We start from the raw sequence: 16,701 nt of genomic DNA, 5'->3' as shown, positions 1-16,701 counted from the left end.
ATGTTAAAAAAAATATTTATCCCTGTTGGGTGTCCGGTGTTATCGGAATCGACTTTTTACAATTGAGTCTTGGTACCGAACCGATACCAATGTCCAAGTGGTAACCAATGGATGGTGGTATCGATGACGATAATCGATACATCGAATATAATTGGTTTAGTACATATTTATGTAACCGACAATAGTTTGTAGAAATTTAAAATTTAAATAACAATAGATTGCTCAAATACAAATCCACTCTTAAACAGGTAATAAGAGGTGTTCCTCAAGGGTCCATATTAGGACCTTTGTTATTCACATGCTACATAAAAGACATGCCAAAATTACATAATAATTATAGCTTATGTCTTTATGCTGATGACGCCAATCTTCAAATAAATGGGCACTCTATTGAGGAGGTTGAGTTGTCATCATTTTCAAACCTGGCTCTTTTAAATCAGTATTTCCAAAATAATAGTTTAGTACTAAACTCTGCTAAAACAAATTTCATTGAATTCAAAACTTATCAAAATAATAAAAATATGCTGTCACCTACCATCATTCTAAATGAAACTGAATTAGAGAAGGTGTATGAATCTAAATTTTTAGGATTAACTATAGACAGCAACTTGTCTTGGAACAGCCATGTCAATAATCTAGTTTCTAAATTAAACTCTGGGGTATATGCACTAAGGAGGCTCTCAAAAATTTGTTCAACAGAGACTCTGAAAATAGTGTATTTCGCCTATATTCATTCAAATATCGCCTTTGGTCTTTCATTATATGGGGCAACTTCCATTCAAAATTTGAACAAAATACTAAAAATTCAGGAACAATCAATTCAGATTATATTAAGATTAAATTATAATGAATCGGTAAAACTCTTTTTTTCTAAAATTGGTATCATGACTGTATATGCAATGTACATTTATGAAACTATAATTTCTGTGAAAAACCGTCAGGACCAACTTCATTTTGTTGGAGATACTCATAATTATAATACAAGATTCAGGAATAGAATTGGCATTGACAAACATAAACTTGGATTTTATGAAAAGAAGCCAATGTATATGGGGTCAAAATTTTATAATATGTTACCAAAAGCCATTAAATCTGAGAAAAATATTAATAAATTCAAAAATCAACTAAAAAAATATCTTATTGATTTAACATTATATTCTTTCTCCGAATTCCCATGTAAAAATGATGTGTAAAGAAAGTTTTTAGTTCTGTTTTTCTTTTCATGCATATAACTATATCTTTTGTTTTGACAGCCTTAGTATTAACCAATCTTAGTTATAATGTATCTTAGTATTCATTAATATTGACACCATTCTATGTACAGAGTACTAATATTGAATAAAGATTTTATTGATTGATCCCTTTTTAGAATCAAATTGAAATTTCAATGCATCGCACTCGCTGCACACCACTATTACCACTATCACCATCACCCAGTGTCAGCTGTCGCTGTCAGAGAAATGGATGACGCAAGCGATGCCTAGGTTGCCAATAATTATTAGGCCTAGTATGTCAATATTGAAAGGGGTTAAGGGATTAAATAAAACTCAAACATTTTCCTTTCTTATTATTTACTTGTCAAACATCAACGAAATCGGCTTAACCTCTACTACTCGACTTGAGTTGCGAGTATATTTAACTAAGTGCTTCCGGCGACCGGCGGCGTCGGCTTCCCGTGTAGGCCTATTCATGGTGGTAGGTAGTGTACATCCAACTTACCTTCTGCTTCTTCCGAACCATCGCCACTCGCCAGTAAACCGTAAATTTTGGTTTACTATAAAATCAATCAAGAAAGTATTGCAAAACGGTTTATAACTATTAAAATTACTTGAAAAAAAAACTGTAATAACGATATCAATTAAATTCACGGAATAATATGATTTTCACGCATATTTCCCGGTTTTTTCACGGCTGTTAAAATTCACGCATAATTCCCGATTTTCCCGGAATTCCCGGCCTCTGACAACCCTGAATATAACCAACTCCAGAACTCCCCCCAACCTTAACCTAAGATAAACCTGTCCAAGCAGCTAGCTAAATACATAATAGGCCTAGTTTGTATATAAAATATTATATGTGTGTGTATATATAAAGTTGTGTACATAGTTGTAAATAGACTAATGAGATGAGGCAACCCTGCATAGTTGACAACAGCCATCAGCCATGACAGCAGCCATCTTGTAATTTATAAACTCTCTCTACACTTGACAAAGTCCCTTAGGGGACGAAAAATTGTGTGCAAAATATTTTTCTACTTGTTCTATGGCCTACCCACACTTTCAAGGTAAGCTAGCTGCTATCCTCCTTTTTCTACCATTTAAAATACTTCATTTTGGCACATCGTTTGTAAAAATCCGTCCATTATTAACGGAGGAGTAGTGTTTTGTAGAAATCACCTTCACGTATTATATAGGCCTTTGTTTTTTCAAAATATTGAAAGTGTTTTTGATTTTGTTTTGTTAGACGGTTGATGTATGATCGTGATTTTGACTTTGACGATGATCTTATGACAAATAAAGATTATTACTATTATTAATTATTATTATTATTATTATAGTTGGTTGTCTGAAACATCATTAATCTTTGGAATGTTTTTCTAGAAGAATAATAAATTTATAGATTCTATAATTAGGCCTAGTCTAACAACGGTTAAGTCCCATACAATAATATTAAGGATTAGCAGGAAAGAAAATACTACCTTCAGTGGGCCACTCTGTATCACTATTAGAATAAACTAGGTACTTTATGACTTAACTATTGCTACAATAAAACAATTATCTCACAGAGTTGTGTTTCATCAAGTACTCTGCTGCATTTTCTTCAGCTACACCTCCGATTTCCCCAATGAGGATGATGCCCTTGGTGTCGGGGTCATTCAAGAATACTTCCAGACAGTCAATGAAGTCAGTTCCATTGAACGGATCACCACCAATGCCAACACACAAAGTTTGGCCCAAACCCACCTGGTGACAATCGAAAAATAGATCTTGTAATAAATCAAAAGAAACAATTTGAGTTCAAGTCTTATTCAACAGAATTTAAGAATCAAATTACAATGATTTAGACTCATATATGGACCAGTTAGCTATTGAGTGAAATAATTGGATAAATAAAGAAACAGTACTGGGTGATAATTAATAGGTGGACTGTATTTTAGGTGAGAATAAAAGAAAAATTAGATTGAAAAAATAGTTTAACTGTATTTAATGAAAGAAACATTTAAAACTGAGGAATAAACAGTATAAATAACTAGCTGTTACCCACGGGCTTCACCCTGCTTCACCCCGTTTGACTTCATAAGTATTAATAAAATTATTGATTGGTTAAGTTAAGCTGAAATAAACAAAACAGGGTCTGACTTAGGGGAGGTACAAATGAGGCATTTAGTTCAAAATTCCTCCGTGAACAGCGCTGTAGTAGAGAGCACTTTGGCAATGAAGGTTTACTAATCGCAAAAATAGTTCTGTTCATAAAATAAAATTATAAATGCCTAAAATTCAATTTTATTAATTTTTAATTATAAAATTAAACTATCATAACCTAACCGAACTAACCAAACTTGCTGATAAAGAAATAATATAACAAAAGCTTACAGTAATCCGAAAAAACATTCTGTTTATAAAATAAAACTAGAAATTGCTCAATTAAAATTTTATAATGACTTAAATTAAACTGTAATAACCAAACCAAACCAACCAAACTTGCTGAAAAAAAAATCTTGGACAAAAAGTTAATGCTACCGGCGGGATTCGAACCCGGGACCTACAGTATATCAGCCCGGCACGCTAACCATTAGACCACCGAAGCCGATGGCTATCGACCGTTTTGTTACGGTAATGGCGTTCCCTCAGCTAATAAAAAGCCCTCAGCTGTCATCGTAGCCTCTTCTATACCTCCCCTGAGTAAATACCAACAAAACAGGATACAGTAATACAAACAAATAAGTACAGCTGAGGCATTTTTAACATTAGGTATATGGAAGGTACCGTTTGGAAAGGAATTACGACTGTAAAGGGCAATTTACGAAATAATGGATAGTTAAGCGCAAGGTTTCTCGTCATGACGAACATTTTAAGTATATGGTTTATGGGGGTGTGACTTGTAGTTTTCTCAAAAGTTCATGGGTACTTTTGGCTTTATTTATAGATCAGCAATATTTTCAACACGCTGGGTCCAGGCATTGACCTTTTCTGCTGCAATTTTTTTTCTTTTCTTCCTCGCAGCCAATAAAGCCTCCTAAAAACTTGCTACCATGAACCACTTCCATTCCCTCTATTTGTTTCATAGCTTTTTTGGGAATTTCAAAATCATGGTTCCAAATTAGTTTGGTTTTTTTTGCTTGGGGGTAGTATCCATATTTTGGACCTATTTCTTTAAGTTTTTGCCACCATTGTATCACATTATTAAGGGATCCTTGACAAGATGAATCATCTGCATACCAGGTCTGGAAAACATCTGGCATTCTTTTTAATTCCTGAATTAGTGGAAGAGTTGCTAATCCATACAAAATCATTGATAAAGGGTCACCTTGGGTGACACCTTCTTTGCTGAACAGTCTTTTACTTGTTCCAGGGATTATCAAGTCTGCGTTGCATTGATAAGTGTTGTAAATAAATCTGGCAGCTCTAGGCCAATGTAACTTTGCTTGCCACAATGCATTTGCTCTGTTAATTTTATTAAAGGCATTATCAGCATCAACTAATATCATGCACCATTCATTTGTACTGTCAAAATTCTCATCCATAACATTTTGCATAAAATGTATTGCTCCCTCTATGCCTGATTTTAGGCCTCCACATAGTTGATTAGTACCTAAAGCATGCCTTAATGGCAAATGAGTACATTAGTACCTAAACATCAACATCAAAATTCTTGGTATTGTAGTTGACAGTACGCTATCATGGGAGGCTCACATTGAATCTGTTTGTGTAAGATTGTCTAGAGTAATTTTCCTGCTTAAGTCCTTGATGAACATTGTACCTGATTCGTATGTTAGAATAGCTTATTTTGCATTTTTCCAGTCTGTGATAAGTTATGGCCTAATTCTCTGGGGAAATAGTTGTCATGTCAGTGAAGTTTTATTAATCCAAAAAAAGGCTCTTAGAGTAATAAATAAGGCGTATTTTACCGATCATTGTAAACCCTTGTTTAGTAATAGTAAAATTTTGACTGTGATAAATCTGTATATATTTGTTTGTTTAGTAAATGTAAAAAGAGATTATGGCATAGGTTCTTTAGTTTTCAGATCAGACTTACATGAACACAATACCAGAAACCAATCCTTACTTGAGTTACCATACACTAGGTTAAGTAAATGTCAAAGTAGCTTTAATATTGTTAGTCTTAAGTTGTTTAATAAGCTAGCTGAAAGCAGTAAATCCCTGGACCAAAAAGTATTTAGAGTAAGGTTGTATGACTGGCTGTGTAAAAATCCTTTTTATAGCCTTAGAGAATTTTACGATTTTAAAACTGTTAGCTTTTAAACGTTGACTCTGATACTGTATATAGCCTAAATTTTGTAATGTATCAAACTTTGACTTTGTCTATTGCATGTTTGTAATGCTGAAGGACAATAAAAACATTCTGATTTCTGATTCTGATTTCTGATTTCATGTTTTGCATCATCACCAAATGCTACTATCATGCATTTAGCTATGATTCGTCTTAGGCATTCTCCAATTCCGATTGGCCTCACTCCGGGACATTTGTCAATGGCTATCAATCTATTTGCCATTAAGGCTCTTATTTTATACCAAGGTATTTTATTTCTCCATTCATTTTCATGGCTAAAGAGGCTATTGATGATCTCAGCAGCGCACTTTTCTTTCCATGTCTTAACAAGAAATCCGTCCAATTTTCTGAGGAGCTTCCTCCTGGCCCGCCACTTCCATGAAGTTGTCTTGCTACTTTCTCAACATGCTCTGCTGTTATTTCTGTGTTTTCTAGTTTGGGAACTTCACTCATGGTTTCAGGTAGTTTTAGTAAATCTTTGTTTGGAATTATTGGGTCTGGATGTTTTTCTTTTAATAATTCATAAACTGTAGTGTTGGATTCACCGATATAATTTTTAGGATTAAGGATTCCTCCTACCATATTTTGGTTTACTACTCTTGATGCATCTTTTATTTTTCCACATTGAACAAGTCTGTTGAAATAAGTTTCTGTAAACTGTTTTTGTTCATTTGTATTAAGTTTTTTACACTTGTTCTTTAAAGATCTATCGCATCGGATTGCCTCATTTATAAGGTCATCATACCTCTCCTCCTTCCACTCATTAATTCTTCTATCAATTAGTCTTCTGATGTCTTTTGTTTGTTTTATAATTTTTTCTCATTGCAAAATAACAGCAGTGAAACATATTACTCTTTCAGAGGTTTCTTTTCCAGTTGCTAGCAATAATATTTCTTCCGCTAGTAATTATACAAATTTGTCACCAATGGATCCATTTGGCAAATTATATTGCAATCTTTTAAGATTAACGATCTTTTCCCAGCGAGGCAACCATATAGATGGTACTTGATCTTTAGAGGATTGTATTGGATTTACTTCAAAATATTTTGAAAGATAATCAGGAGATCTGCATTCGGTGTGTTTAGGTGGATTAAGAATTGTCAATGAATCATTACATTTTTTAGAATGGTCTTTGTTCAAGTGATTGAGGAATTTTGTATGACTTTTGAAAATAATATCACATTCAGTACATTTGTTTTGATTAGTTTCTGAATCTATAACACTATAATACTTGCTGTCTGTATCTATTTCCCATGTTTTAGATTTTGAAATAAGTAGGTCAAAATAACCAGACACAGGATTGCCAGATAATAATAATAAACATATTACTTTATTGTTATCACCAGAAGAGATTTTTATTGGAGGCTTTCTCATAGCTATTGTTCTGGTCATTAGGTTCTGGTAAAAAACTTGATTAAACGCAAGTGTTTGAGAGGTTTAGTTCAAAATAACACATTTCCTTAAAACGCAGATCCTTCACGGTAGGGGAAAACTACCTTAAAGTGAAATAGTACCATCTCCATATTAAAGTTGTAGCCAGGTTTTTAATAAAATTTGTCTTAGTTGATGTGAGCCCCCTACAGAATGCGCTGATCTAAATTACTGGTTTATACCGATTACATGATGGTTTTTACCAATTCAAACTGATGGAATGACTTATTATGAGCTTAGCAACTGTCGTGACCCAGCAACTATGTCAGTAACAAAAAATAAGGTACAAAATAGAGTTTTAGACACTAGCGCAATCTGAGACTAGCTCACACAACTAAATTCTTTTATAGTAAAAAAATTGGCAACAGCTGATCCATATAGATGGGATGTCTTCTTCTGTATCCAATAGTCAATGATAGTATGTAGGCAAACACCAACGAACAATATTTTTGTAAACAAACAACTCGTAACATAAACATTTCAATGACAGTTATAAACCAGCTGTTAGTTAAACCAGCTTTGAAAATACTTTAAGTTGCTAGCGTCGGCTGCTAGACTTTTTAAAAATTGAAACTTAATTTCTAAAAAACTGAAACCCTGAACTAAAATTATGGCTTCGACATTCCCTAGTTCTCAAAATTATCTTTCTTTCAACACAAAAATCATGAAAATCCGTCAAGTGGTTGATTCAGAATCGTGAAATAAAAAACCCTGTTTCGTTTTAATATTATAGATTGTAAAGTGGGTCCTGTGTATGATATTGTTTTAACGATTAAACCCAATTAACCACAACCGAGCAAGCCTTGATCTCCTGGTACTAAAATCATAAAAAAGGGGGTGGTCTGTTTGCTGTTCTGGTTAAACACTGAATCTACCGAACCGACAAGGTTAAAATGTTGAAGCCAAGCAACCTACAGGTAGGCTATATACTTAATTAGAATCCCCTCGTGCTATGCTCCGTGAATGACCAATGTTACAATAGGTACATTGCATAATATGGATAGATGGTTCCCGACAGTTCAGACAATTTTCGTGGAAAACATATTTCCAATCATCGGGACGGGATTAGCTGCGTCGTGAGTGACGATGGTGAGACTTCCGTGATTGCGAGAGAATTTCACGATGTTTGGCGGACCCAGGAGACGATGATGATGTCTCCGTAATCGCGGGAGATATTCATGCTGGCGAAGTAACCACGAGCACAGAAAACGTTCTTAGTATGTTTTCTGTGCCACGAGGTATGTTGAAGTTAGCACCGTGACCAAGAGACATGTCAACGATGGCACAGTGAGTGTAAGAAACGTAGACGGTTAACGCCGTGACTGCAAAAACGTCGACGATAACACTGTAACCATGAGACATGTTGACGTTGGTACCATGACCGCAAAACATGTATAATGCCATGACCCGCTACATAACCGAGAAGTGTTGACAATGGTATGGTAACCGCAAAACATGTAAATGATTACGCCACGACTGTGAGAAATGTTGACGATGGTGCCACAACCGTGAGACATGATGATGATCGCGCCATGAGCGTGGGCAGCGAGGGACATGTTGGCGATGGTGTCGTGAACGCGGGAAATGTTGATAATGGCACCGTGCTCACAAGCGATGGTGCTTTGACCGCGGGACATTCAATGAACTGTATAGGTCATTGGGGACATGTTGACGATCCGGCCGCGAGCGTGGGGTGTGTTAAGGACATAGATCTCTATATAATACAGAGTTGTTGTATTATATAGAGATCTATGGTTGTGGATCAGGCGCCGTGATTGCGAGTGTTGACTGCTGAAACACCTGGACAACTGAATATAGCGCCACGAACATGGTCACGATGGCTCCGTCATCACGGGAGATCTTCACAATGATGTCTCAATTGAGGATTAAAGTCATGCAAAAATAATGACATTGTGATAGGCACGTGTTAAAATATTTAGGATTGGGCCTGCTATACTCCATTGCTTTTTTACAAGTAACCATGTCTCAGACTCAAGTTTTTTATGTAGTTGTATTCGTGTCGTATTCACGTCTCTATTTAAGGTTAGCATGTGGTGGTTTATAATTAGATTGATGTTTCATAGTTAATTGAACCAAAAATTAAATTTGTTTAGTAAACAACAGATCTTGTTACTTGTTTAATTTCTATACAAAATTGTTTTTAGTACGATGCTTTTTTTCATTATTATTGCTATCTGCAATAATATTTAACCTATTGTTTTTAGTACGATGCTTTTTTTCAATATTATTGCTATCTGCAATAATATTTAACCTAGTTTTTTTTACCCCAAAATCGGGAAGGAAATAAAAATCACGTCCCGAAAAAAAAAAACTTAATACGGAAATGAAATGTAAACAGTTAGTTGTGGATACAATCATAGATCAAATGAAGTAGACAATTTAGCATTTTAAAGAACAGACGACGGAACAGCTGTTTCAAGATGGCTGACTATCGATTACTGATTCGGAGAATTGGTAGAGCAACTAGAATAATAAATAAGTACCAGGGTACTGAGCTTTGCTCGGGGAAATCATTACTCTACCCTCAAAGAAGGCTTTGGTTTATGTCATTTATCCTTATCTTCATTTACAGTCTATTTTATTTCCAGCGGTAAACACAACTGGAGAACGCAACAAACTACAACAATGTTATGCTGACGACGAAGCTACCTCCCCCCTCCTCTGTGCGTATAAACACGACATTGATGGATAGTCTGGATCGCGTTCTGGCACTAGCAATTCGAGAATAACGCACTGAAAACAACTAAATGCGGAGCGGAAGTCAGAACAATGGCGGAACTCACATTGACTGTATGGAACCATGTTGGTGTGCATCGAGGAGTGTAAACGCTATCGTAGCGCGACGTGGTGTCGATTTCAGGAAGCTCTTGCACTCGCACACTTTGGTAAAAAGCAATAAAGTGAGGTCCGACCTATTTCGAGTTATTTCGGGTATTTCCATGATGCTGAAGTCATCAGGACAACGAATCAGAGGCTTTCTCAATCCGAGCTCCGGGGGGTCGGAGCTCATATTGAAAACGGAGCTCACGTTGTTGGTGTGTATCCATACATCGGACCTCACAATGTATTATTCCCCAACACACACACACACACATACCCACACCTACGGGGTTTTACCGCATACTCGTAAACACCTAATTGTGGCATCTTTCAAACTGCGGCCACAAGTGGATGAAGGAAGGTGGTAGAAACATGTGTGCATCGATATTTTTAATGAACACTCCATTTTAACATCTAACATTCCAGTTTTTAATTGTGGCACCTTGCCACAAATCGGTATATATCAACAGTGTGTGGACAGGATGCCACTAATGCGTTGTAGCGCTTGAGCGGTGTGTTCGCCCCCCCCTACTTCTCGCGTGCGCTGTTGCCAGTTCTCCGTTCTAGTTCCTTCATTCCGTTCTGTATTCATGTGGCTATGCCCTAGCCGCTGTAGCTCATTGCCCGCGCTCCTCACGTCGTCTTTTATTAGTGTAACGATTTTTTACATGCAGTTTTTTCCAAGCTCCAATAATTTTGACAATTATTGGATTTAAAGTCAATGGACCAAATGAAATGTCGTGAGGATTACATAAAACTACATCCTATGTCGTTGATATTTTATCGTCACATTACATGCGTGGTTTACGAACTTAGATACTTGGATTGAAGGTCTTAATGTGCTGGGTAAATTATCAGTTTCATGGGAATAAACAAGAAATTTACCTTAAAATACGCAATAAGAGTGACTCCGTTTTTTCTGTATGCATATAATTAATTCATGGTAATGTAAAAGTATGTGTAACGAATTTTTCACCACACTATGATGTTTTAGTTGTTTTACATACGTTAATGGGTGGCTGAAAGTTATGTTTTTCTGACCATGCCAGCTGTCATCTTCATATAGGGGCCGAGCAGGCGTTTACATCCCTAGGGCCGCAAAATCACTTGTTCGCTTATTTACTTAAAAGATTAATGTATATTAAATGCACAAGCTGTATTCATGGCATTGCAATAGACTTGTTTTTTTTTTGTCACAGTTGCCTAGACAACTATTTATTGTTATTTTTGATTTTGCTGATTCCTCAAAATATTTCACCTAAATAAGAGGGACGTTATATTGCAAAACATACTTGGGTAAAAAATAGCGTTCGTACCACGAGCCAAAATGGGTTTGCAGCTCTCGATCGTTTCACGTTCTCAAATTTGTCTCGAACTTAAAACCCGATCTCGAGTCGGCAAAACCTCGCTTTCGGCCCTAGGTACGAAATATACTATTTTTTACGGTGAATTTAGAGACCCAAAGATTCTCACCCCGTTGCGAAGCACGGGCAGAAACACTATAGTTATAGTTAATTATAACATTATAAAGTCTTTACTGTTTTGTCTGTACATTGCGTAGATTCATGAAGTGTTTGGTTATTTCTACGTGTTATATAATAAGAAAGCCGAAACGAGTCTTATGTCAATATCTGTACGTTTGTTTGATTGTTTCTGTCATTGTGTCTGTAACGCCAAAATTCCAATTCACGCGTCCTACCTTGAGAAAACTAGAGTACCGTTCATGATCCAAATAGTTTTGTAAGTGTAAAAATAAATTTGCCAAGTTTGATCAAAATATATCCATAAACAAGCAAACTACAACATTTTACAATATTCTTTATAAGAATAACATGGGAATTTTAAATTTACAATTTTTGAATTTGTCCTGTTACCAATAACCGTACAAAAACACTTTGATATGCAAAATTATTTGTTTTTTAAGCTATTTAAAAAGGTCTGGATATAAATTGGGAAATTTTGTATTTTTAAGGTAACGTTTTTCTCCATTTCGTATATTAGTAACAAAATGTATAGTATCAAATTCAGTAATAGCATTGACTACTGTATTTAAACCTTAACACAAGTGTTTATATGAGGCTACTGGTGCTACCGCTGATGGCTTATGCATGTGTACGTTAGTAGCTAGCAGACAATTTGCCAACTAGGAACATGAAATAAGCTGTTCCCCGTCCTCACTGTCGCGGTTGCTCGCCTAGCATGTCAACAGCTGACTGTTGTAAAAATTGGATGAGGCGACAGTAACTTTTTCTAGTACGCTTCTTCACCATGATATCTGCCAATTCAATTTTGTCCTAAAAAATGTATACAAATCTCTAAGATTTGTTGCCAACTGACAAGCAATTCAAATAAAAAAAAAACTATTGTTTATCATCCCTCCAAAACTGCTAATAATTCATGTTCAAATTTTCATCAGAATTCCGTTAGTTTAAATCAACAATCACATAAGACCAATAGATGGAGCACGCCTATCTAACTAACATACAAGCAGTTGAAAAGTTTCTATTTTCTATTTTAAATCTTGAAATAAAGTCTGTACTTTTAAATGAGTTTTAAAATATGACATAAAAAAGTTCGTCGGCTGCTACTGTTTTAATTTTTTTGTCAGGTTAGTTAAAAAACGGTGGATTTTGTGGCTAAAGAGCTCAATTTCTTGGATCATATATTTTTTTAATTTATAAAGAATAGTTGTATAAAGAGTTTCAGAAACCATCTTTTGACTTTGAAAAGACATTGTAAACCAAACGCCAAACCTTTAATACGATATAGATACATATATTATAAATCAATTTGTAGCTTTTGAGAATTTTTCTTTCGCCCAAAAAGTTTTTGTTAAGTATTAATTATGTAAACTAACTTTTTGTAAGATACGGTAAACGCTAGAAAACAAATTAAAAGCGTATTTTAAAGGTCATTGTTCAACCGTCATTAATTGTTACATACCAACCTAGGGCCTATTGGTGACATTGGGGAGGTGGAAGTCTAAATTTAGTTCATTACAAATACGTCAATGACCTTGAGCTCTGCTAGTAAGATGCCGTGGTATGGTGGCGTGTCGGGGAGAAGGGTAAAGGGGATTAATTATTGTTCATGCTTACTCATTCGCTCTTACCCACAAACAAACTTATTTCAAGTCTAAAATGAAGAATGTGGATCTAACTTCTATATTCGTTTGGAAAACGTCAGTCTAAGAGTTAAGATGCCTGCGCGGTTCATCACAAGTCACTGTCTTTACTACTTTTTTTAGTAAGCCTATGTGTCGATTATGTATTTTGTACAATGTAAAATCAAGATGACGTTGTTCAAACTAAGATATAAGTTTGGACTTCCTTGTGTGACCAAAATAGTCGCCTACAGAGCAACAGAAGAATCTACCATTTCTTATAAAATTAGTTTTATCGACATTTGCAGACAGTTCTATATAATTGTTTTTAAGGAAACCCAAAATCTATTGGCAATCATAAATTAATATGATTTGAATTTTTTGCCTCCTACAAATGAAATATCATGTGCATTTTGGTCCTCTGGTCCTGTTAATACAATTTTGTGAAGGGTTTCTTTTATAATTTAAAACTATATCATTGCAAAAGCATTTTCAAGGACTCTCTGCAGTTTTGCGTACTCTTGCAACTACTAATTCAAAAATTCAAGAATCAGTTTGGTGACCAATTAAAAATAATGTGTTGATACGTTATAAAAATTAAACTATAAAATCTCATAGTTTTTGAGGGTGGGACTGGAAATTAATACTATATTATAGATTTGCATTCATAGTAGAACATTATAGACTTTCCAAGTTCATTTTAGAACAAACTGTTTGCTCCGCCTCCCAGTTAACTGAGAATTTCAAGAAGTAGAAACATATTAAATAAATAATAAGTGAAGTTAAATATATCCCATAGTGTTTTTAAAAAAACATTACACAAACTTCACGGATGCTTATATAATTCTAACCATACTAGGAATTTCCTAAAATTGATATTGTATGTTGAAATAGGTTTATCTATCTATCTATTCTATTCTATATTCTATTCTATATTCTATTCTATATTCTATATTCTATATTCTATACTATTATAAAGAAGAGGGGGTGTCTGTGTGTATGTTTGTATGAGCTAATCTCAAAAACTACTGATCCGACTATGCTCAAATTGCACACAAATGAAGCTACAGCTCCGAGGATACATATAGAACTATTACCGCTTCGATATTCACCTAGGGCTTTGCCCCGTGGGCTTTCGGCATCAACAAATCGTATTGTTGTGAAATAGTAACTTTTCAATTTGTAAGATCAACTTTAACCCCAAAAGTAAAACGTATTGAGCTTGCCTTGTTTTTAGTTATCGTGATTGTTAGTTTGTATTATTGTTAGGTTTAACTTATTTGGACAAACAAAAATCATGTCTAGAAGGAAACTAGTTTGTTTCAACTAGGCCTACTCCTAGAAGTTTATATAAGGTTAGGTTAGTTTGTATATAAATTAAAAATCAAGAATTGGATAGGGGCTAATTTTTTATAATGATAATGAATGATTTTTTATAGTACATATAAAAGTTATTTTATAATATTCTATGGCTAGTATTTTACAATAACCTTGTAAATGTGTATTGAATGTGTGACATTCTAAATTCTACATATAGATAACATGCTTGGTAAGCTTGTACTGATTTCACAATTTTAAACACATTCATAAAACATAATTGAATTTGGAATCGGAATCGAGTCCGGAATCGAGATTCGAATCTTAAATTTAAGAATCGGAATCGGAATCGGAATCGAGAAATTTTGGAATCGGCCCATCACTAGTTAGCAGCATTTGACAGTGCCGCTGCGGTGTGCCGCAAAGTCTAAAAGCTCCCATGTAACGAAATGCACCTAGAGGCGTGCGGCTTCTGCGGCTCGTAGGTGCATTGCTTGTCAGCTGTTTTAGCGAATTTCCCTATAGGGAAGTAGCTTTTACCGTAGGTGGCACGGTAAGACCTAGACCCGGGACCGATTTACTTTTTCATTTTGATGTCCCCAGAGGCCAAAAACACCATTTGTTCAAATTTTTATATATGTATATATATATATAAATCAAAAACATATTTAACAAAGTACCCTTTAAGTAATTATTTTATTTTTTAAACATGCAAGAAAATCTATAAGTATAAAAGAGGATGTTTGTATATATATATATATATATTTGGCAGTGATAAACTCAGACACCACTGAACCGATTGCCACGAAACTTGGTACATACGTGTAGAATTTCATGGAATAGGTTTATACACCATCAATTTCGTGATCCGTCCAATCGGCTCCGCCCCAGTGGCTCTGGAGTTTCCCATGTTAACCTTATGAGAAATGGAACTAATGAATCTTAACAGCTGTTTCAATTAAACAAGTTGGTTCTGTTCTATGATGTTCAATAGCATTAAAGTTACAAGGATTACCAACAGGGTGCAGCACTATTATTTCTTTTACATTTATGACAACAGCTAATTTGCAACCAAAAGGTGAGTGAGCATAGCGAACGAACTTCAACCTGGAGGCGAGTTAGTGTAGTGAACGAGCTAACCTGAAGACAAGTGAGCGTAGCGAACGAGCTAACCTGAAAGCAAGTGAGCGCAGCGAACGAGCTCCAACCTAAAGGTGAGCGAGCGTAGCGAACGAGCTCCAACCTAAAGGTGAGTGAGCGTAGCGAACGAACTTCAACCAGGACGTGATTGAGCCATGCGAACGAGATCATCTTGAAAATTAAGAAGTTAAACGGGGCAAAGCCCGCGGGTTACAGCTAGTAATATATATATATACGTCCGTGAACGCGATAAACTTGAGTAATTTTTGTCCGATTTTGATGAAATTTGGTCTTAAGGTGTAAAGCGGGATAAACTTGAATGATTTTGCAAACCAGCATGATCAGACCATTGGAACGGGGCTTAACAGGGGGTTTTATGGGGTAAAAATTGGTTTTTCTCACTTTTGACCCTCAAAACACAAAATTTCCCAATTTCCCTTTAGACCTATTTAAAGAGCTTAAAAAAACAAATAATTTAGTGTATAAAAAAATTTTTGTTCGGTTATTGGTAACGGAGAAAATAAAAAAATTGTAAATTAAAAATTCCCATGTTATTCTTATGGAGAATATTGTAAAATGTTGTAGTTTGCTTGTTTATGGATATATTTTGATCAAACTTTATCAAATTTATTTATTTTATACTAAGCTATCATTATTTTACTAAAAACACACTTTATTAGTTTTCTTGTAGCAGCAAACCTAGATACTCGTTAAACCTAATGCTATTTTAATATATTTAATTGAAAATCAATTCAGACAAATGGAAATTCGCTTAGTCGGCAGGTTTTCTGCGGCGGGGGTATTTTTTAAATAATTTATTTAAAATAATGTTTTAAAATAATTTAATTATTGTTATTAGCCTATGACGAACACATACAAGATGAAGATTCCTACAAACGATGAACGAGGATGTTAGCCAATTTTTAGTAGAAGCAATGGGCTTAATTCAGGGCCAAACTTACCTATGGGCGGACAGGGCCAGCACCCGGGGCCCCGTGCCCCCAAGGCCCTTGCACAATACTTTTTTTATAAGGTTTTTTTTATAGGTTTTTATTAATAACTTCAAAAATAAATTCAGACACTTACCGAATGGCCTTTTTTTTTAACAGCCTAATTGTCGTTATCCTATATTTAAGGTTATTGTTAGGTGCACCTTTAAGGCATTACTAGGAACAAAATTCTTGACTCTAAGGGACTTTTCCTCAGAGTTGCACTGGGCCCCGTGTTTAAGCCTGGTTTACACGAGCATAGCTGCTAGGCTGTGACGGACCAGTTTCAGCTTCAATGAAGCCGTTCAACGTACGGCTGCGCCGCGTCGATCGAGTTGAAGGGGGCCTCGTGCTTGGGGCAAAAAATAC

The 16,701-nt window shown here is 35.2% G+C and overlaps 1 protein-coding gene across 1 annotated transcript in view; it reads right to left on the bottom strand.

The window, feature by feature from the left end:
- The window catches only part of LOC128983685 (succinate--CoA ligase [ADP/GDP-forming] subunit alpha, mitochondrial), a 132,261-nt gene that overhangs the window by 46,912 nt on the left and 68,648 nt on the right, over positions 1 to 16,701 (bottom strand). Inside the window, exon 5 of the mRNA XM_054403087.1 lies at positions 2,784 to 2,963. Coding sequence (XP_054259062.1) covers positions 2,784 to 2,963 — 180 coding nt within the window. The remainder of the gene's footprint in view (positions 1 to 2,783; positions 2,964 to 16,701) is intronic.

Source organism: Macrosteles quadrilineatus, unplaced genomic scaffold (genome assembly GCF_028750875.1).
Source record: "Macrosteles quadrilineatus isolate MER2022 unplaced genomic scaffold, UCM_ALF_1.0 Scaffold_1__1_contigs__length_201487025, whole genome shotgun sequence".
NCBI lineage: Eukaryota > Metazoa > Arthropoda > Insecta > Hemiptera > Cicadellidae > Macrosteles > Macrosteles quadrilineatus.
This window is presented reverse-complemented; position numbering and strand designations above follow the sequence as displayed.